Here is a 25,084-nt window from a genome sequence, read left to right as displayed (position 1 = left end):
TCTTATATACTTTAATTTTATAATATATGTTATTTAACATTTTTTAAAATATTTATTTATTGTATCAAGTTTCTGATTAAATATTGATTTTTTTTTTAAATTAATTTCTTTTTCATATTTATTTTGATTTTCATTAGATATTACTACGGATTCGATTTCTTTGTGGGTTAGATCAATTAGTTCATCTTCTTGAAATTTATTTTCTTTATAATCTTTATTATCGTCATGACTTAATTTAAGACCAATTATATCTATTTTATTTAAATTGCTTGCTTGAAAATTTGGATGAGTTATTTTTGCTGTAAATTTTTTAATTTGTTTTAATTTTGTTCCAATCGTATTCGAATTGTCTATTTTTTTTATGGGTTTTATATTTAAGCTATTATTACTAACATTTTTTAAATTGCCATTGGATTTTTTTTCACTAGATATTAAAATAGCATCTTTATCTTTATCTTTTATGATACTGATTTTTTCGGATTCTGCCTTTTTTATAATTTCTTTGTCATCTTTTTGAGATTTTCTTGATTTACTTTTTTCCAGTTTGGATAAATTACTTGTGGAATCTGATATTTTTGAAAATTGTAGAGATTTTTTCGATAATGATGAAACGTTGTTGTCAATATTATCTTCGAAGCTATCGTAATTAGTTGAAGGACTATTTCTAATTTTTTTAATCTTGTAAGATACCGGTAAGCTAAAACTTCTTTTAAGTATTAACATAGCTTTTATATCACTTTTTGTATTAAAATCCACTGTGCCTTGAGTTTCGGCCCCTTTAAGTAATAAAAGTTCTGACAATGACAATATATTCGCTTGGCTTTCAGTTATACTACTGGATGATGAGGATTGTGAATCAGATGATGCATCACTAAGATTAATTTTATCAATATTTAATGTGGAATTTTTAGATAAATTGCTTTTATTATCAGAATCAAATTGTTTGACTTCTTCCTTAGAAACTATATTTTTATAATCATCAGTGTCTTTGAAATATTTAGCTTGATCGTTTCTTAATTTTTCTGATTCGGAGTTAATTTGTTTTAAATCTTTCATACTATAATTTTTGGTATAACTTCTTGATAAAGTATTTATAAGTTCGTAGCATTGTTTATCATCCAATTTATTTGCTAAATCGAAAGCTGTTAGACCGTCATTATTTTTATGATTCAAATTTAGAACTCCTAATCTTTTGAAACACCTTAATAGAATATTAACCCCGGCAACATTATTGGACTTGATTGCATACATTAGAGGAGTATTACCTAAATAGAGTAATATAAATATTAGAGAGATATCCATAATTTATAATATATATTGTTTATAAAAAATTATGCTAATATCATATAAATGTTATTTATTCATTTGCATCCTGTAACTAATCTTTCATTGAATATAAAACCTTCCGTATAACCCGTTTTCATTGAGGAGAAAATCCCTTAACCCCACACTAAAGATTTGACAAGTGTCACCACAAGCTCTTATAGATTTGTGTTACATACAACAGTTGTATTAAAATATAGATATATAATTAAAAAAATATTAAAAATAACAAGGGGGGGGGGGTCACTAGCAAGAGGGTCTCAAAAAATTTTTAAATTCTTTTGAAAATTACTTTCATTTTTTGCTAACATTATCTAAACTTTTTTTAGCATACATTATCTAAAATAACCCTTTTTATGCTAACACTATTTAAAATTACCTGCTCTTTTATAATTATCTAAAATTATCTTTTTTAACTAACATTATCTAAAATTACCTTTATAATTGCGAAATATCGGATATGTGCAAAATTTTCAGGTCCAATTTATATGACAATAACTATTTAATCGGGGAAGTGAAAAAATAAAAATAAAATTTATCAACAAAAATTATTCGTGAGATTTCTTTACATGAATTGCCTTTATCTTTTTTAAAAATAAAAATGGAGATTACGATAATGTTTAAATTATTTTTGAATAAACATCATTCCAAAGGTCAAAAGTAGAAAATCATTGAAAATTAAGCACTACTTCTAAAATACAATTAGCATTAAGTTATAAATGTCATGTTTTCACAATTTACAAATTGGAAGCTCAAATCCCTGCAGCTAAAAGAGTTAGAATGAGTTGTTACCCAAAAACAGAGCTTTATTGATTTGGTTTACCCAAATGAGAAGTTTAAATTTCAATATAAATGGACCTGTAGGAAAAGGCTATATTTTTTAGCCCAAACATTCAATGAAGGTAAATTTTAATTTTTATATTATGTATAATTATAAATTATAGATATTCCTACTAGCAGCTGGTTGTAGAGATTTAGGAAAAGACAGAATATAAATTTTCATAATGTTTGTAATGAAAATGGGGGGGAGTGCAGATATTATTAATGCAAATGAGTGGAGCAAAATTACACTCCCTATCTGATTAAATAATATCAAAGTAGTAATATTTACAATTATGATGAGATAGGGCTATTCTATCTAGCATTATCAGGGCACAATGGAATTTAGTGAAACTCAACCTACACCAGACAAGGAAAAGGTTTGAGTTCCATTTATCATAAATGGGGAATGGATCTGATAAAAAGTTATATATGTTGTAGGGAAATTTAAAAACCTTGGGTGCTTTAAAAATTAATTACTAGTGAAAAACTACACTTGGATAACAACTTCAACTTTTAAAGATATCCTAAGAGAATAAAATTCTACATTAATGAAGAAAATTTCATTGTTCATTGTCAAAAAACAAAATTAACATATATATAATTTATTTATTTTTACCAGCAAATATCACATCCTTAATTCAACCTTTGGACATGGGTGAGATCTTTCAAATGTCATTATGGAAAGGATATCATGAAAAAGATGATAACATTGATGGAAGGAAATGCCACTACCTCTTTTTATAGAAGATTTATACTTTATAATAGCCTCTATCTTATAAAATTAGCATGTGAGGTGACAATTACCACAATCATAAAATGTTTTATCTATTCTAATTTTTTGATAAGTCTATGGCATTTGATTGGGAATTGGAGGATGATATGGCACTAGCTGACAAAGAAGAAGTAGAATTTAATCCTATTATATATCATTAGAGGATGATGCTAGCTGTCATTGTATATTGGATGATCAGAACATTTGTAATCAAATAAGAATAGAATTTGAAGGTTTAATTACTTCAAAAATTTTAATTAATCTTATTTTTTATAAAAGGTTATGAAAGCTCTGAGAATGATGAAGGAAATATAGAGATATCTGATAATTTAATTACAAAAAAATCAGATTCTTAATTGTTATTATACATTTCTTGAATATGCACATGATCATCTAAGGCAGTGACCCCTACAACGGGGGGGGGGGGTCCGAAGCAACTGCTTCTATAAATTTCTATGGGGGTACTTATTTTTTTTTTTTTTAAATTTTTAAAATTTTTTTAAAAAAAATTTTTTTATTTTATTTTTTTAAAAATTTTTATGGTCGATGTTTAGCAAATTAGTTTGTTATCCGATATTTCTTATAAAATTATTTTTCCACTTTAAAGATTTGGCGCAAAATTAAAATTTTATCAAAGGGAATAGTAAAAATTTAAATATTAAATCTTATATATAATCATTTATAATTTTTAGATCATTGTCAAAATATGCCCAAAAATATTAACCAAAAAAAATATAAATGCTTATCTCGCAATCAAGCCTTCTGGGGGAACAGGCAACAAGATGGCAATATGATGAGCCTTATTAAACTTATTGCAAATTCTGAGCCTGTTCTTAAAATGTATATACAAGATAATGAAGAAAGAAGAAGTGAGAAAAAAATTAAGGGATTAAAATCTAAATTATATTCAAATCTGTTATCATATAATAACATAAATATTCTTATTGAAACCATGAAAAATATGGTTATAAAAAAAATTAAAAAGGAGATTGAATTCAACAGGTGCTATTCAATTATAGTTGATGGCACATATGATGTATCGAAATCAGAAGCAATAGCTTTGATAGTGAGATATGTTGAAAATAGCGAGACACCTAAGCCCGTTGAAAGGCTGATAGACATTTATTGTACCGGAAATACAACGGGCCTCGATATTAAAAAGAATATAATATCCAAGCTTGGCTCCATGAATCTACCCCTTGAATTCCTAGTGGGGCAAAGCTATGATGGCGCCTCAAACATGAGTGGAAGAATTAATGGATGCAGGCTTTGATTAGAGCGGAGGCGCCAAAGGCAGCTTTTATTTGGTGCTATTGTCATCGATTAAATTTAATAGTTGTTCAATAATGTCAATCAGTAAAAGAGCTGCGAAATGTCTTGGGAATATTAGACGAAATTTACGTATATTTTAATGGTGTTAAAAGATATGAAGTACTCAAAACATGTCAGAGTAATTTACTGACAAAATCACATAGATTTTTACGCATCAAGAATACCACTCGGTAATATTATCTTAATTGTTTCGATATATAATGTTTATTTTATATTTATAGAAGCTGGCTAACATCATATAAGGCCATTGTAAATTTTTTCCTACTTTATGATGCTTTGAGGGCAGCTTTGGCAAATTTAAAGGATTCTGAAGATCCTGCCACTTCCACTATGGCTAGTGCTCTAGTCTATAGAATAGAAAAATTTGATTTTATTTTATCACTATGTGTTTTGGATAAAATATTGTTGATAACAAGCTTGGCTTGTACAAAATTGCAAACCATTTCGAAGGATATAGGGTTTGCAATAAATCAAATTCAATTGGCAAAAGATTGCCTGATTAATATGAGAAGTATAATTTAAATTATTATCTTTTATTATTTTATAATCCTAAAATTGATAATAACACTGAATTTTTGGATGTCTTTTCAAAGGCCCAAGATTTTATGGAGAAGAGAAATTTACCTTTTGATTTTGAAAGTTCAAGACTTCAAACATTACAATCCAAAAAGGAGAGGTATATATATACTTTCATCATTAAATATAATATTTTATTTTAGCTTTAAAATCAGTGTGTTTTATGCTGCACTTGATTTAATTATTATGCAGTTTAGTGAAAGATTTAACGATGAATCGATAAAATTTTTGAGTCAAACATCATTTTTTACTCCAGAGGGAATGGCGGAAAAGGCAATTGTTAAAGATGATATCAAGGATATCTGTGAATTTTATCAATTAAATGCAAGTCAAGTTTTTGAGGAAATGTTGATGTTTAGAAATATTTATAAAATGGCTAAAACGGGGGACGTAATTATTACTCGAGACCTAGAGATTAAAGAAGATTTGTCAGATTCTGAGAATTGTAAATTTATTTAATTAAAATATTTTTACTAATACATTATTTAGCTTTATCTGATGATGATAATAATTCTGAGATGAATGATTCAGACTGGAGAAACTATTCATTTATTTTACCTTATCGTCTGCTTATAAATTTTTCTGCTTTCCCAAATTTAACAATTTTATATAAATATTTATTAACTATTCCTACTACATCATGTACTGCCGAAAGGGTCATGAGTAAAATTAAAAAAGACTTCGTAGTGTCATGAAAGATCCATTTCTTAATTGTTTTAACCATTTTATCAATGGAAAATAATTTATTTAAACAATTAAATATTGATGAAATTATAAATTCTTTTGCTTTCTCTTCCCCTAATTTATCTAAATTATTAATTTAAAAATAATATTTTTAAAGCATATATTTTTTACATTATATTTATATTATAATAAATATTGATGCAATAAAAATTATTTTTGAAATTTATTGGTGTCAAAAAATAATTTACATTGGGGGTGGGGGGGGGGTACTTTAGGGGGGTATTCTGCTTCTATCCCTCAAAAAGTGTAGGGGTCACTGATCTAAGGGAACAAGATTCACTAAGATAGCAAGATAATATATTCGAAAAAGCATTATTTACTCCAGAGTCTAGCCAAACTCTTATCACAAAATATTTTTTATTAAATCTTACATTATTTTACAATAATTGTGATGCAGGTATAATAAAATAAGTTCAAATAAAATATTCTGTTGAAACATAACGCATCAATAAACTTTCATTTAGGCATGGCCGTTAATATATTTACATTTATAATATTAGAATTCATAAGTTAATAATTTCAAAAAGATTAGTTTATTTTGTAAAAGGTAATAAAAGCTCCGAAATGGTGAAGGGAATCTAAAGATATCTGATCATTTAATCTTATAAAATCATGTTTATAAAAATGATCTTTTGAATATTGAATAATTCTAGTATTTAAAAATCCTTGATATTTACATGGGAAAAATTAAATTCATATGTTACATGAGCAAATTTTTAAAATTTTTGTTTATTTATTCGTTTTAAAATTTATTAAAAATAAATATATAGTTGTTAAATTAATAATTATAATTAAATTTATTACTAAGTTTGATGGTTTATATGCTTAAGGTATATAAATAATAAATATTTTTATAAAACGAAACTTATTTTAATAAATAAATAATTGATTTAATTGGAAAGAATTAAATATTTGCAAATTTTTTAATTATTTTTGTCCCAAGCTATCGCAATTAAACGGTTTTGACTGTATTATGATAATATGAGAATCAAATTATTATATTTTTAAATGGCAATATAATCTGATTAATGTTTACCATAATAATAATTTTGTTAAACATTACCTTATATTTTATTATTAGCCTAGTAGCGTCTCGATTTAACGAATTTTAAATTAAATTTTATCCAAAATCATATTACGCAAACCCTGAGATTCCATTAATAGGTGTCCAAACCTTTTTTCTACATATGAGCAAAATTTCTAGACTTGTGTAATATTTATTGGCGAAATATTGGGTTTGCCGCTTTTAAAAATCGGGTTTTAACAATACTCATATATATTTTACGCTTCATTAAATTTATACTATGGGGAAGGTAGGGTCAATTTTTTAAATATTTTTTCTGATAGGTATTTGATATTAGACCTGAACCACCTCCTCCCTTCTAGCGAGTTGAAACATATCCAGATCTATTGCATCAAGAGATTATCTCTGGTCTATTTATAACATGTCGTAGGCTGAACAAAATATTTAATTAACTTCCAAGTTTAAAATAAGAATTAAAGTGCATTTCCAATAACCCGGTTTAGATAAACCCTTATAGCTTAGTGCATTTATTTTTAGGTAGTTATTTTTGCGATATAAAAATAGATCCATGTCAACTTGATTTATACTGAACTTAAATCAGCTACACACATTATTTTAGGAAAAATCAAAATTGTCAAAAGTGTAATAAAAGATTATCCATCTCCTGCCCCTCAGTCACAAAGATCATTTATCACCAAAAGACGAGTCCTCCCTCTCTCATTTTTTATGCCACTTCCTGAGTCTGAAAGTGATATTAAAGCGGTCCCAACGCTGATTCATTGTAAGATTGCACAATGTATTCCTAATTATAAGTCACAATATATTTTTAATTATATTTAAATTAATTGCCTAATGACAATATCTACGAAGCATCAAAACCCTCTATATAGATTTACTTTGGCAAAAAGAGATTAGCATTTTAGAATATCATACTAAATTAACATAAGGGTATATAGTTTATATTCCTTTATCTATTTTATAATTGAGAGAAATGGGGGAGAGGGGGAATAGGTTCAAACTTTTACATCACTAATGCTATCAAAATAGAAAGAGAAATTTAAGTTGTGTAAACACTATTTCATTCTGAGTTAAATTTTGCTCCTTTCATTTTTTAACATGTTATAAATTCTAAATTTTATTTATACTCCTCCACACAGGTTATTGTTTTTGTTAGTTTAAAATCGATTATTTATTTGACCCCTTTTTTGAATTCTTGGTGATTCATAATTTCTGATCTATTCATAAATTTATATTATTATTTTGAATGATAATTGCAAACATAAGGAATGAATGAATTTTCAAATCATCACTCATGTGGTAATTTATTTTTAAATTCGAACATTCCCGGCCTGGGTCTTAAAATATTTTGCTAATTTTTATTTGCACTTTGGTTACTAACTTGTTTGTTTTTGTTGCAATTTTTTTTTTTTAATAATGGCACTTATTTAAACATTTTGTAATTTGACGCCAAATTGTTTAAATCCTGTATAAACCAATGCCTATTTACTTCTCGCAAACGATAAGTATTAAAAATATATCTCTGCTCTGAACACATACGCAGGGGTTCGAACCGAACCCGTACAAGAAAACCCGGATTTTTGGGGAAAAAATTGAACCCGAACCGAACCTGAACCCCGTTTATAAAATTTTTAAAATCCCGAACCGAACCCGGGAATTTTATTTGAACCCGGGTTCAACCGGGTTCAATGTATTATTTAAATGAATATAAGATATTTTAATAATTGTAAATACAAATATTAATAAATCTACTTGACATTTTATAATATTTTCAAATTCCAATTAAGTGAAGTGTTAATAAATTTTAAACAATTAATTCATTTACTCCATTTTTAAATTTTTTAAATTTATTCTCAAAGGTTCCTATTGGATTGTTAATAAACAATTAAATTCATTTACGTCATTTATTTTCAATTTTTAACCTATTCTCAGAGATCATTAATTAGAGGAAAATAAAGTGAACAAGTCAAAGTAAAAATTATTATATTGGATATTGTTAATTTTAAGAAATACGTCTAAATAAATTTTTTCAAATCTATAACATGACTATGCTTTGTATTTTTAACTATATATTTTGCCTTAAATAAAATAAAAAATTTATTTTTTTATTCCAAATTTATGTCTAGTTTTTTAATTATGATTTAAAAGGATATTTTTCTTTATCAATTCAAAATACTTAAACCCGAGCTGGGAACCAAACCTGGGTTCAAAAATATTTTCCTGAATCGAACCCGAACCGAACCCGGCAAAATATCCAGAGGTGTTAAAGTATGGAGTACTTTTTATTTATACCGAAATACTTTCGATATTTTAGTAGTCCGATTGCGAAACATTTTTAGGTATATATAAGTATCAAATACCGATACATCTTCGATATTTTTTGATCATAAATTTTTGTTTAATCTTCTTTTTATTAAAAATTTTAAAAATAATTGTTAATTTAATATATAAATTATTTAGAGCTAGTTGTATAACAATTCCATATCTAATCTCAAATAGTTTTTTTTACCTAAAGTATAAAACAATTCCTCGTTATTACGCCCACATAGATTATATATTACTATTTTTAATAATTTTACAAATATTAAACAATTATTTATATAATATAACTCAATTTAGGGTATAAAACTCCTATTCCTTATTGCAAAATATGTTTTTATAAGAGGGGATGTCTCCCTGATAATTAATTTGTAAAAATATCATGGTAAAAATTCAAAATATTTAGCGCTAATTTTGTAAATATTTAATATATTAATAAATTTTTTCGATACAATATTGTTGTTAATGATTAATAAAAAATATTTTCAATACAAAAAAAGGGATATTGAAATTGTATCGGAAATATTTTTAATATATCGGTTATCCAATACATTTGGAAAAAATGTTTATTTGTATAGATATTAGTTGATCTTTTTAGAATTTGTATCATATCTATTTGTATACGTTAATGTATCGTTGACAAGTCTGGTAAAATTCAATTATATGCCACCGCTGTCTTGACTTAAGAAAAAATTAATATCATCAACAAAGTTTAAATTATTATATAAATATTAATTTATAACATATTTTTCGAATTAAATTTTGTCATATTTCTTATATAATGTTTAATTATAAATATTTTGCTATAGAGTTGATTAAAAAACCCTAGGTTATAGTTGCCTTGAAGAGCATTTATAAGTTGGGCAGGTCGAATATTTTTTTTTATGACATAAATTTAAATTAGAAATTTAGTAAAAAAAAAAAAAGATAACATATTATTTATGATATTGCTGTGAAACCTTTATAAGATAAGGCGCCAAGATTATTAAGAATGATCAAATTTTAGAAATTCGGGCCGGGGAGCTATAAAACTTTTTCTAAAAAACCGGACGGACTTACCAGGGCCGAAGATAAATAAAAATGGGCACCTTTGCAGGTTCTTTGTATCTCCTTATAATCGAGTTATAATATTAAGTGTACTATACCCATTCCCTGCATACCGTTATTCAGGCGCGAATTCAGGATAAATCGGAGAAATTCCCATTAAATAGCTTTCACTCCAGAGATTATTCTCTAAGAAAATAATTAACTCGGCAAAGAATTATATATTTGAAGGGGACAGGTGATATATCTAGAAAGAAATTGTTCGATTTCCCCGCCTAGATAAGGGCCTGCTAACTTTATTTATTGCTATCACTTATATGGATAACATTTAAGAGGGGGCGGGAATTTTTTTTAACTATCTCACATTTAAACATGACAAAAACTAGTGTTATTAGTTACACTTATATTATTAGTGGATGACAAAAATATTTTTTTTGGGGAAAAAAAACAAACATCGTTTATTTTTGTTAAACAACTATTATTATAAAAAATTGAATCCAATTATTTTTATTTATTTTAAAAAAGAATCTCCCATATTTTGTTGCATTATCAGTTTCAATAATTTTATAACTAACTCTCTTACTTTTATAACTTTCTTATTTTATGAGCTTTTATATTAATTTTTTTTTAAAAAAAAATAACTGTTTTTAATAAGAAAATTAATTAATTTTATAAATTTAATTTTTGTGATAAAATTTACATTTCGCTAAAAGAACATTTTTTAAATTGCTTTTTATTCTCTTTGCACTATATTTTACCTTGGATAAAAATTTATAAAATTTTCTTTTTTTTATCCCTTTATTAATACCAAAAAAAAACAGACATTGTTATGAAATTTATTTATTAAATTACAATGATTTTAATATATACGAAATATGTGGTTTTATTGATCTTAAATTGATATTAATTTGGATAATTTTTTTCAGTAAGATATTTTTTTTATATAAAAATATTTCGTAGACTCACAATTTTAATTGACCTTAAAATCAGACCAAAAATTTTTATTTTTATTAAAATTACAAGACTTTACATATAAATATGTCAACTATTAACAAAAACTATAAATAATGATTATAATTGTATTAATAAAATTTATGATTATTAAAATGATTCCTTTTTTTTTAAAAAAAAAATATTTTGCCAGTTTATAATTTAGTTACTACAATTTTTCCCATTTATAAACCAGAAAATTTAAACGTATCCTGTAAGGCCATTTCCAGACAAAACGTTTTTTCAAAGCGGTTTTTGGGTAATGTTACCAGCAATCATTTTTTTTTATATAACAATCTAAATTTAGTGTTGTTAAATGGCTCGATTTGAGCCGATTTTTTAAAAGGGCTAACTAAACATTATAGCCAGGAAAATATACCTAAGCGCCGAGATTTCGTCAATAGATGTTCAATCCTATGTGTCATATATGAGCAAAATCTCTAGGCTTGCACAATATTTTTCTGGATAAAATATTGAGTTAGCCGTTTTTATAAATCGGCTCAAATTGAACCGACAACACTATCTAGATCCCCATTATTTTAATCGTAAATGCAAACTGGTTTGATTTTAATAACGATTAAATGGTGTTTTAAAATGTGGCACTGGACTGTATTTTTTTAAAAAAATATTGTATTATATAAAAAAAATTCTAGAATTTAACATTTTCTTGGGAAATAAAAAAAAATTGCTGATAACATTACCCAAAAACCGCTTTGAAAAAAGGTTCTGTCTGGAAATGGCTTAAGGATTGGGGTAGAAGAATACACGATCTTGATCACGATTTTAATTTTAGCAAATTGTCTGGATGGACAATTTTCTTTTTTTTATAGAGAATGGGGACATTAATGGCAGATTGATCCAATCAAATTTTTAAAGGCTGTATCCAAATAACAGCAAAAATTAAATTCGAAACTTTCGAATTTTTTTTTAGTGAAAATAAATAAATAAGTGAGCCATTTTAAATATAAAAATAAAAATATGTCATAAAAATAATTTATAGAAAAAATTTTAATTTCAAAATTTTTTTAACATATTGAACATTTTAAAATTTGCGAAAGTTTTGAAACTTTTTGAATTTTGCTTAAATTATATGAGATTAATATTTTATTTATTATTATTAATTTCATGAAAATTTAGGAAATTATATCAATACTAATTCAGTAATCGTGATTCGTGAAATCATTAGGGTATTTATTTTACGCTTTGTCCAACCAATTAGAAAATAATTCCAAAAGTTTAAAAACTTGAGCAAATTTTAAATTTTTAAATTTTAATGAAATCGAATGTTAAATTTTTAAAATTGTAAAATTTTATTTGAAATATATTTTGTTTTTGTACATGTTTTTATTTATATATTAAAAATAGCTTATTTATTTATTTTCATTAAAGTTTCGAAACTTTATTGATAGCAGCTGTTAAATAAACCATAGTTCAGGATAAAGGGATGAGAAAATGAAATTACAAATCATATTAGGGCTAAGTCCAAAATTTCAAGGGTAAAAGTTCGCTTCACAAATAAAATATTTAAAAATTGACCCTGATATCAAGATTGTTTACTCGCTAAAGTGTTTAGACAGGTTCAATTCGGATTTCTTTCAAGGTAACATTTTTTTGAGCCAGGGTCCCTGGGCTTACTAATCAATTCTTTTTAGTCAGGCTATGGGCAGAGCCTAATTGATTATTCTAAAGATAAAATTCTAAATTACTCAAAATCTAAATAAACTTTTTTTTAAAAAAATCACTTAATAAGCTAATTGTTCTATAATAAAATATATAATAATGTTTCAATTATAAAGATTATGTGCATTACTGTTAAATGGCTAAATTTTAGCCGATTTTTTAAAAACGGCTACCTCAATATTTTATCCAGAAAAATGTTACGCAAGCCTAAAGATTTTGGTCATAGAGGGCTTAGCTAAATCTTGAGGCTTAGGCGATATTTTTCTGGCTAAAATATTGAATTGGCCGTTTTTAAAATGCGGCTCGTATTGAGCCGTTTAACAATATAAATTATGTGCATTTAAAGTCTATGTATAGTATAGAATATAGCATTTACAGGTGTGTAAGTAACGTTTACGAAGATCTGTGATGTTGCTTATGCATATGACAGTACTGATTGCTAAATGGCATATAAAATGTTTTATATTTATAGACATTTTTGTTTAGGAAATGAAATTTTTAGGACTAATTAGCTGGGACCGAATAGCACGTAAAATAAGAGCAGCAGATCTTATTTTAAAATGTCTAACTAAAATCAAATACAAATGCCTTAGCCAAAGAAATTATTGGCATTTATTAAAGGGTGAGATACTGATTATATTTTTTAAGTTATATATGTATTTGCAAATACATTTATTATAATGATGTCATGTTTGTTTTTTGGAGAATATAGTATAATTGATGAAGAATAAAAAAAAATAATTAGAATTATTGGTTGATCATAATACAGTGCTAATTTTTTTAACTCTCAGTATTCGTGGAGAAAAGCATAAGCATTGTGTGCATGTTTATTGAAAATAAATTTTTCCGTGACAGCTGCTGCAAAAGGTGAAGGAGATTTTCAGAATATTTTTAAGCTAAAATTTAAAAAAAATGTTTTAGCTTTGCTAAAAATATCTTAATTAGATTTATTTTATGGTATCGACCATAGCACAATATGTGGCCCTTCAGCAAATATACTTGGAGCCTTAAATAACTTGGAAACAAATTCCTATACTTCAGGCCTCCCACTTAATATAAATAAAACAGAACTTTTCTATTTAAACAACCACCCAATATGTCAAGGCTCTCCACTTGAAAATAACATCAAATTTGAAGAATTTCTAGAAAAAAATTTAAAAAATTTTTAATATCATTTCCTTCTACTGGCTCATCGTTTCTTTTCCTAATTCCCAAATGTCTTAACATTCTAAAATATTTAAATATATTCCGATCTTCATCCCAATCTATTCATGATTAAAATTCAGTACAAATTCAAAATATTATTGAAATTTATATATTGATTTACTCCCAATCAACTGGTCACTCGCCTAATAACCTGCTAAATCGGGTTGATTTAGATTTCGTTATGCTTAACCTTTTCGTTTTATCATCCTTCTTATCATACAGATTAATAACCAACTCTATGATCTCAGGCTTCATATTCCCCACAGAATTGGATTACGCAACTAACAGAAGATGGAGGCTAGAACACTCCCAATCCCAAACACTCCTTTCCCATCAATCCTCGCCCATAAAAGGCAACTTTCAAATAACTATATCTGTCAGTCCAGTTTAAACTGTATCCAGCTTCTCCAATCAGAAAAGAGATTTGGTGGTAACAATGGCTAGAACTACTCCTAAGTCAAAACCTTGGTAATCTCTCATCAAATAAATACAGAGTCGCCATTAATATACACCTGGTGTGCGTTCAGCCTCACACTTGTGTAAAATGTAACACTCCAGTAGATTCGAAAAGTAGACACATTCATTTATATAGTCAAGGGATACATCAATGCCACACTTTAATAAATAATGTTATTAATAAATGTTTAACATCGTTCAAATACCTAACCATCTTGAGCCCACCAACTTATACCCTGGCAGAGTGATTAAGACCTGACGGAATGTCTATAATTCCTTGATCACTTGGTAAATCTTTATTACTATACTTGTGCCTCATCATTTCCTTCCAACACTAACATAAATTTCTTTACAAGTTTAAACAAAAAAGATTAAAAATACAAAGATTTCAACAATTTTATATTTACCCCAATAGTAATGATCACTTTTCGCCTAAAACTTTTACAGATCCTAAGCCTCAAAATTCGACACTTACCAACAAGGTTAGGAACTCATATCTCACAAAAATTGAATATTCCCACATATTTGTGGCACCCTTTTGAAACGTGTCGATATTTTTAATTAATTATATTATAATATATATTTTAAATATATTTTTATTATATTTTTTTATAACTTTTTAAATAGTTTCATATAAATAAAGATAGATGCACTTTAAAAAAAATTTTTTTTTCATTGATTATATATATATATATAAATATAACAATAATTTTAAATATGGTTTTATTTTACAAATATTATCATTATTTTTGCAAATTAAATAAATTATACCAAATCTAATTTTTTAAATATAATGGGTTAAGTTTCATCAAACAGTGAGAACCCGAATTTACACTATATTATAATCAACTTCCATGCTTTTAATAAATTAAAATTTAAAAAAAATGCCCCATCGAAAAAACAAATTCTGTATTTTTTTATCTGTAATTTTTTAAAAGGATCGGTAACGAAATTCCATTCTTTTTTATCGAAAGGAATGAGAACGGGATGGAGATATTTATACGACCCTGCATAAAAACGAATTTCTTAATAATAATAAAGAATTAGAATATTATGATAGAATGTATTAGCTTGACACTAACCTAAATTGTCAGGTAAATCTGGATCGACGTTGTGTTTGACCAGAATTTTAATGATATCATTTCTTTGTAATTGACAGGAATAACTCAAAGCACTTCGCCCATAGTTGTCACAAGAGTTTACTTTAGCACCAAATTTGAGTAGGAGTTCGATTGCTTTTTTCCTAATTTTATCGTCCTAAATAGAAAAGAGTAGTTTTATTTATTGTAAGTTAGAATATAATTATGCAAGTTTAAATAATATCAAAGGATACAGTTTTGCAATGCTTAAAGGGAGAATTGATATTAAGTTCAAGCCTTATAGGGTTTACAAATTGAACAGTGGAGTTTAGCGTTGTTTTTCTATAAAACGTTTCGTGGTTCTGATAGAAGTATTATTTTTAAAAAAATGAAAAACGAGCCTTAAAGCCTTATTCGAAATATGAAATCCATATTCCAAAAACAAAGCTTCTGATCTAAATCTACCATATAAAACAAATGTTGAAACTAATTAAACTTTAGATTATAAAAAAAATAAGCCACCACCTTTTGAATCTTTAGATTAACTTTAGAGAAAGATTCGTAAAATATAATGGCCCTTAATCCAGCAAGAAAATATCAAGTTGACGTTTGATTAATGGAAAATGATATTGTGAAGGTGTTACGCAAGAATAGATGACCAATTTAACATCATATCTAGTTAATTATATTTATTAAATAAATATCTCAAAGTGATACCTATTTCTTTTGAGTTAATTTATTATTAGAATTTTTTTTTGAGAAAAGGCGAATATCCGTCCATAGTCCAACATATTGAAAACACATTTATCCCTGTTTTTGATGAAAATAATTTAGAATCTTAAGTTATTTTTTTGTTAAATTTTAATACTTTCTTCTCTCAATTTTCTAAAAACAATAAGTGACGCGTTTTAGAGGTAGAAAGATTTCAAAAAGCAACGTTTTTTTAGTCACCCGATATAAAGTAGCGATTCACCAATTATAAATTAACCCTAGCCATATATCTGATAGAGTAAGTAGTAATATACCGGGTAAGCTTATTCAAATGTTGAAGAGTATTTATCAACGTATAGCATAACACTCATCATTCCTTAAATAATTCAATATTTAAAAAAAAAAATCTTAATGAAATTTATTGATTTCCATAATACGCGAATACTAAGACACTCACTTTCGTTTATATTGTTTACAAAAATTTGCGAAAATAAAATGAGCGCACTAAGAGTTTTTATGATATAATTATTTTTAAAAAAATGGAACAGTTTTACATCTATTCAAACTTATCGACATCCAGCCTTTTAAATATGTAAAATAAGTATAGAATATACTTTACAGTTTTTAAAATGGGGGTAAAATGCTATATTTATAATTTATTAAGATAAGGCAAATCAAATATGATTTATTCAATGAACTGAAGCTGTAAATTCTAAAGTAAAAAAAAGAGATAGGATGTATAGATATAGATGTGGACTGTATTTTTTTTAGGTGATGATTTATATATAGCGCAAAACCGTTTATTTTTTTTATATATAAAAATATTAGATAATGTCACAAAAATCATTGTTTTCGAGTATCGTGGCACGCAAATTAGGGACCTTGATTGAGGAATCTCTATAAGGTTTGACCAGGAGTTCGTTTCCAGGTAGAGCATATTTATAAGACTAACCTAGGTATTTCCATGCTATGTGGTATGGAATAAAGTATATAATGTTGTTAAACGGCTTTCATCCAGAAAAATATTACGCAAGCCTGTAGATTTTGCTCACAGAAGAAACAAAGATCTAGACATATATTATTGAAATCTCGAGGCTTAGACAATATTTTTATGGCTAAAATTTTGAGTTAGTTTTAAAAAATCAGCCTCAAAATGAGCCTTACACTAATATAAATCCAAAGCATGATTTGGACTTAGTATTCATTAATTAATATATATTAAAAATATGTTTTATGGTTTTTGCATTTTCATAAAATTTAGGCATTGTTAATTTTTAAATGGTGACTGTTTTGTATTACCCCATTATTTTGTTTAAACTTTCTATTTTGACAGCAAATTTTAACAAAAAAAATACATTAAGTTTTTTTTTAAAAAAACACGAAAATGTTCTTTATATCCTCGTCAATAATTTGTTTTATATTAAAAACTTATTTGAACAAAATAAACTCAAATCAAACTAATCGAAACAAAAAAATTTTAAAAATAACGCACAAAAGACAAAGTTTAAAAAACAAATTTTTTTTTAATAGATTTTAACTAATAAATTCCCATAGGAATTTTACATTATTATAATGTAAAAATGTATTAAAGTTAACATTTGTTGTTATTAGAATTTTTTTTTTAATGTGAAATGTGAAATAATTTATATTATTTTTTGAATTGATTAACCAAGAACCTCAACCATGAAAAGTGACAAGAAAAGGCTCTTTTTTTTGAATTATACAAAAATGAAATGTTATAGAAGTTGCTGAATAATTAAAATATATAATATAAACTTTTTTAAAAAAAAAACAAAATACAATTGACAATGAACCTATAGCAATAATAATTTGAATTTAAATGATACTTTAATATAGTATATTTAAACATTTTTATATTATACGATATACAGTATACATTCGAAATACATTACATATTATATTTATATTAATATTTTAAAAAGAATTAGAATTTCAGATTTTTTGACGATAATCCAAGCCGGCTAACAAAATGGTCAAAGAGAGAGTTAGATAAGGGAGAAGGAAAAAATATTCGGAATCAAATTTGAACAATATTCATTTTTCTGTGAAAACCAACTTATAAAAATATAGATACAAATTTTATAATTTACAAACCATTTGGAAATTACTAGGAAACAAAGAATGAATGATCCAAGGAAATAAAATTTTATAATTTAGGGATATACGTTATGAAAGTAGCCCTTGACGTGCAGTTCTCGGTCCGATAGAACTCAGACCGGTTTGAACAGACAGTCTAGGGAATTTCTGGCGCCAAACCTCGCTCTTGTTCTATGCTTGTATGTAAATTCCAAAAAAACGGCAAATTTTTTTTCCCCCCTTCCTTCTATCGACTAATAATTTTTCAGCCTTTCTTGTAATAATACTTTATTCTTTGTTTGAATCCTAATATAGTTGTTATAAAATAATTTGAATTGAATTTCGACTTGTATTCCATAGAAGTAGTAGGATCGGAGAGATCAGACAATTTTTTTTATTCCGAATATATATGACATGAAAAAATAGGTAATATTCATGGCCATACTTTATACTCGAGTCTACAAATCACGGCCCGGCCCGTACCCTGCCAGAACGAGTTATGGGCCGGGCCGGAGTTGAAAAATTACGCCCCATGCAGATCACTACTTTATATCATCTAATATAATGTCTTGTAAATAAAATAGGTAAAACCGAACAAGGGCATCCAAATTCTATTAAATCATTAACTAGAAAGATGTAATTTTAATGGCTCACTTTAAAGCATAGAATCTTCCGTTTTTGCTTTAAAAAAATAATAAATTAGAAGCGAAAAATATTTTTTTAAAAAAATCAAATATTGTCAATAAAACTAATTTATGATTTTCAAATTGAAAACTTTTATATTTATTTAGATTGTAGATAACTCAATTATTGTGGGTTTGTAAATTTATGATATAATAAGTGATTGTTAAGTGTCGAGTATATTTCTTTTTAAATATAATTCTATGTCAAATGTAGTTATTTTTTACTTGTCTTGAATATTAAATTTCAATTTTTTTTAAAAAAAAATGATGTGTTTAATGGAATATAATTTTCATTTTTTAAAAAAAAATCATATTAAGGAATATAAATGACAATTAGTCTTACATAAATAAATCCGGATGTTTAAAATATCAACCTATGTATAATATTTTATTTTTTCTTGCATTTCCCCAATTCATTGGCTTTATTATTAGCATAAAATTTTATTTTTTGATTAGTATTAATTGTATGATTGATTTTATAAATTTGCTTTCACCTACCTAATTATACTAATGCAATAGTTATATAATCACTTTGATAAATTCGTTATAGCTTATATTTAGCTTACAAAACACAAATTAAAAATTATATATAAAAAACTTTAGGTTTTTAATTATTCATATGTGGTTATTGATTAATCTCATTGAAAAAAAAATATAATTTATTTTATAATAAGTTATAGTAATATTATTTGGGAAAATAATTAATTTCTGGGTTATAGAAAAAATAAAACGAAAAAATTATTTAAATTGAAAAAATAAAATTAAAATCTATAAATTTTTTTTTTACCATTATTACTTATAAATAATCATAAAAGGTACCTAAATTTTTATATTTTTAGATATATTAATATTTTAAAATCAATATCGAGACTGGTTAAAAATAAATTTTTGAATTATATATAATTTATAAAAGATGTTAGGTTTCTCATATGAAATTTTTATAAGTTTATAAATATTTTTTTCAGAGACCTGCATAGGTATCAATGGCACAGTCATGCCCAGATTTTTTAAAAATACATTACATTTATTTTTAATTTTCATAGCTAATAATTGCCATTTAAAATATTTGGTTCAAATATACGATTCGACCATGGTATATTTAAAAAATAGGACCGGGTCTGCAGGTTTCTGATTATTTTGTTTTTTTTCCTTTACGGTTATTGAAGGGGAAAAAAAATGGATGATAACCAATTTTATCTCTTTTGTTGAAAATTGTAATATCCAGTTTATGAATTTTGGGTGAATAGTTGGACCATATATACGGAGAGTTAAAGCAAGTTGAGACATTGTTTATTAAAATTTCCTAAGAATATTAAAATAATCTCTAAATATTAGTATTCAATATACTTATTTTAATCATATAAGTAGTCTTATTACTTATAATGGTTGTAATGGCTTTATCATACCAGCATAATTTTACCTTATTTATTTTTAGATCTTTCAATATTCCCCTTTTTACCTTATTTAAATTTAATGTCGAAAAAGTAGTCTTTCTTTAATATATTTGTTATATTTATGGGAATTTATGGTTAATAACTATTCTCTTTTTTTAGTCAGGAAGGTAGGCCGGCAGGAAGGAAGGAAGGAAGGTAGGAAGGAAGGAAGGAAGGAAGGAAGGAAGGAAGGAAGGAAGGAAGGAAGGAAGGAAGGAAGGAAGGAAGGAAGGAAGGAAGGAAGGAAGGAAGGAAGGAAGGAAGGAAGGAAGGAAGGAAGGAAGGAAGGAAGGAAGGAAGGAAGGAAGGAAGGAAGGAAGGAAGGAAGGAAGGAAGGAAGGAAGGAAGGAAGGAAGGAAGGAAGGAAGAAAGAAAGAAAGAAGGAAGAAAGAAAGAATTTTTCTAAAAGCATTTTTTGTTATATATATATACAATTTATTTTATCTATCAACTCTTTACTTGTAAATAAATAGCTCGAATCAATGCCGTTTTGCCTTGAAAGTCCTTGGCATCTACTATAGTACTTCTCCGACCACTATTGTAGTTATTTACGATTACATTTTCGGACTTGAGAACGGGGGTAACAAGACCATATTTTGATGTGTCTATTTTATTTGCACCTAAACTGTTATCCTTATTTAAGATCAAACTCGATTCATTTCCTATATTGGTCGTAGCTCCTAAGATAAATTTAGCCAGATGGGTCTTGCCATTGTTAATAGCTTCTAACAGAGCTAAACCGCCCGAAATTTGGCCTAAGCTTCTTCGCCTATTTCTGATTTTGATACTTTTCATATTATTATTTTTTCTTTTTACTAGAATATTTGTGTACAGTTGTAATTAATTTTGATCATTCAACCATTTTTTATATTATTATTATTATCAGGTAATTTTATTTGTCCTAATTATTTTTAATTAATCCGAATTGAGAGATGAATTCTTGCATCCAGGGATAGGAATTATTTTTCGACTAGACATCATTTCGTCGAAATCCTACAAAACTTTTTTTTTAATTAATAAGACTACGTGTAAAATAATTTTGTTTAATTTAATATTAAAAGATTATTTTGCTAATATGAAAAAGTATAGATTTATTTATTTTTAATTCATATTATTTCAAAATTTTATCTATTTTTTTTTCTTCTCTCTATTGTATAATAAAAAATAAATTATTTTTCTATCCAATTTGTAAAAAATATAAAAATTATATTATTTAGAATATTTTTAAATTTTCTTTTTAATAAAAAAAAATCCAATAATTATATATATATCTTTTTTTCAAAAAAAATTAATTTTTTTTTATATATTAAAACTATTTTATATTTTATAATTTAGTATATTTTTTCAATACTAAATCTTCTTTTTCAATTATAGCACCTAACAATATGAACAATTCAAAAAATAAATTGAAATTAAAATGTTTTTTTCCCATATAAGCTTCGTAAAAATATAGAATTTTTTTTTTTTGCGATAAACAAATTAATTATTATAGATAATTTAGGTAATAATTTAGATATAAAATAAATGATATATTGGCTTTCCTTTCACAATTAGATGATGAGGTATGGATAAAATAAAATAATTGATCAAATTAATTAGATCCCATTGAGCGATAGGATAATAATTATATCTTCAAAATATTGTAGTATATAGTCACTTTTAGATTGGCGATTTATACTTTTCCTTTCACAATTAGATGATGAGGTATGGATAAAATAAAATAATTGATCAAATTAATTAGATCCCATTGAGGGATTAGGATAATAATTATATCTTCAAAATATTGTAGTATATAGTCACTTTTAGATTGGCGATTTATACATTAAACGCATCTAAAAGTGTCCATACATAGGACTCATCTGTAACGTCATTTTGTGTTTGCACATCGGTTAAATTATAATGAAAAATAAAGATAATCAGTCGGCATGCAAAACATAAAATGGCGCAACAGCTGACTCTTATGTATAGAGACACTTTCAATCAATGAATCGCCATTCTAGTAGTATATATACAAATAGGGTATAGTAAGACTAGATTTCGATTCGAATTATGGAAAAATAAAACATTCGTCTGATTTTGAATTATTCCAAACGAGTAATAAGTGAATTATTTAATTCGGACCTATTAAAATAAATTTAATTTATAAACACCTAAATCACAAATATTTAAGACTACTGAAATTATCGTCGAAAGTTTTGAACGGCACCAAAAAAAACTAAATTATTCTAATAAAGAATTCAGAACATTTAGAAAATATATAAATAACAATTATTTCTGGCATATAGATAAATCCGAAATAACGGTAAGTTTTAACATAAAACCAATTTACTAAGCATTTACCTCAAAATAAAATATATTGGATTATATTATAAAAAGGAAAAAAGGCTATGATATGTTAGGTTCAATTTAAATTCAAATTTAAACCAGCAAAGCGAAATCGAACGGCTAATTATTTATGTCGTAATAAAAATAGATAAAACATTATATCGAATATTATTTGAAGATCTAATTTTATTAGGAATTTATACTCTTAATAATGAACAATAAAGGAATACGTATTTTTTATTTTAAATTTCTTTTTTTGCCCCCGTTAAAAAAAATCAATTATACTAAGCTTATATTGAAATTTTTCTTATATTTGTCTCAAAGATAAGCGCAGTATAAACTAGCAATTAGAGATCTGCAAAGTTAGGCCCGGCCCGTACTAGGCCCGAGTCCGGCCCGGCCCGAACGGGCTTCAGGCTCAGGCCTAATTCTATTTAAAAAAATTCGGGCCGGGTCGGGTCGGACCTTGGAAATTTTTTTAAATATATCTAAATTTATCAATTTTATATTGAATTTTTTATGTAAAATAAAAATATTTGATTTTATTTATTGAAATTAAACGACATATAACATATGTCTTTTATTTTGAGTAATTATAAAAATTAATTTCTATATTTAAATAAATTCGGGCCGGGCCGGATGGGTAAATTTTTTTAAAAAAAATTTCGGATTCGTGCCGGGCCGGCAAAATCTTTTAAAAAAAAATTCGGGTTCGGGCCGGGCCGGGCTTGAAAAATTAGGCCCGATGCAGATCATTATCAATATCATTTTAAATTATAACATAAATTAGTGAAGGTTGCGATCCCTGGTCCCAACCAAACCAATGTACACGGACAGGGCATGACCACGGTTCTTATAATAGAATACCAGTCCAAGACCGGGCTTAATTTTTTTCTGTTATTTTAAAAAATATTTTCGTTTATGCTAAATTTAATTCTTGTTTTATCATTTTATTAAATATAAAAGTATTTATGTTTAACAATATCAAATCAAATATGAATAATATGATAAATATTACAAATATTTAATTTAAAATTATAATGCTTTTTTGACAAGCTTTTCGTTTTCACGCTATATTGCAAAATAAAAATGAACTAAAACAGATAAAGAATTATAAAAACTAAAGTAACTACACTATAAAAAGTAATGTAAAATAAAATATACACAAAAATTTAATAAAAAAAATGTATAAAATGAATAGTAAAGCAAAATATCAAGGCTCAACTCATTTAAAAATGCCGTCTGATTCAGGTCTAAGAGATGGATAGGACCGGAACGTTATTTTTTTAATATGAGTTATGATTGAAAAAATGCGCAATTATTTTTAAAAATAACACATTCACGAACAAATTATAGGATAATTTCTTATTTTGTTTACAAATCATAATATAATATCATCATAATCTAGGGAAGATGCAATGACATTTTCGATGAAAATTGGGAAAAGATAAGGGATCCTATTTAGTACAGAATCTCTGGATCTTAGATAACTTAAGCTTTTTAAAAAAAGCTAAACCTGTCAGAATTCATGATTAGGGTGCTTCTAAATTGTTGGCCCGCTTCGCTTGCTAAATCAATTTTTTAAAACTCCAATATACTTCATTTTTCTGCATTAATGGAATGAAAACCTATAGAGAGCATTAAATTGTAAAATATAAACTAAGATAATGTGTCTCAAAAAATGTCGCCTGGTTTTAAACCAAGTAAAATGGATTGGTATATTATTATTTATGATAATTTATTATATATACATTAATTAATGATAATTATCAAAATAATTAAATATAGTACTACTTGAACAAATATTTATTAAAGAATTAAAAGCTTTTTTTCTTTAAAATTTTAATGTACATATTATTTATATGAAAAATACAAATTTTTAAATTATAATATATATCTTAAAACATAAAAACATTTTTTTAATACCATGGTAGTAAAAGTGTAGATTTATTAAATGTTCACTATTTTTTTTCTGATTATTGTTAGTTAAAAAATACTAATAATAACCTATAGGATATCAGAAGCTGGCTGACTGTTTTAGAAATGATACTTTTACATTTTAAATCTTAATATTAAAGTATCAACCGAGGCTTATTTTATTATTTAACAGTGTAAATGTATCTAGATTGGAAAGTCATTTAGACTAATTATATTAATATAAACTTAATATTTCGTTCCAAAATATTTATTGTTATAAAATTATTTAAAAATTTATTAGGTAGGTAATCAATAAATATAGGTTTTATAAAATTAGAAATATTGAAATTTTCAAAAACCTTATTAAATTATTTAAAAATGGGTAATATACTGGAAATATTTGAATTAAAACTTTTTAATCAATCATCAATATATTGAGTGATTACATGAATTCATTATGACACATTATATATAAACGAAATAATTTAATATATGAGCAATAAAAATAAAGTGAAGGTAACATAATAATGTAA

General features: G+C 25.8%; 1 protein-coding gene across 1 annotated transcript; it reads right to left on the bottom strand.

Annotated features, from left to right (window-relative positions):
• Positions 1 to 33: 33 nt before the first annotated feature.
• Positions 34 to 21,391, bottom strand: LOC135929737 (ankyrin repeat domain-containing protein 62-like). The gene is made up of 3 exons (XM_065466440.1): positions 20,769 to 21,391; positions 15,389 to 15,563; positions 34 to 1,265 (listed from the first exon to the last, which is right to left on the bottom strand). Exons 1-3 carry the CDS (start codon positions 21,102 to 21,104, stop codon positions 34 to 36), a joined length of 1,743 nt encoding a protein of 580 aa, XP_065322512.1. The 5' UTR covers positions 21,105 to 21,391.
• Positions 21,392 to 25,084: the final 3,693 nt, after the last annotated feature.

The sequence above is a fragment of the Gordionus sp. m RMFG-2023 genome, chromosome 5 (genome assembly GCF_954871325.1).
Source record: "Gordionus sp. m RMFG-2023 chromosome 5, tfGorSpeb1-WG-v2, whole genome shotgun sequence".
In the NCBI taxonomy this organism is placed as follows: Eukaryota; Metazoa; Nematomorpha; class Gordioida; order Chordodea; family Parachordodidae; genus Gordionus; species Gordionus sp. m RMFG-2023.
Note: the sequence above shows the minus strand (reverse complement) of the source record. Positions and strands in the feature narration are given on the sequence as shown.

Coding starts and splice junctions, on each gene's coding strand:
- LOC135929737 (XM_065466440.1), bottom strand. CDS start 21,104: ATGAAAAGTATCAAAATCAGAAATAGGCGAAGAAGCTTAGGCCAAATT. Junction 15,564..20,768: donor TTCGAGCTATTTATTTACAA/GTAAAGAGTTGA, acceptor TTTTCTATTTAG/GACGATAAAATTAGGAAAAA. Junction 1,266..15,388: donor AGATTTACCTGACAATTTAG/GTTAGTGTCAAG, acceptor TACTCTATTTAG/GTAATACTCCTCTAATGTAT.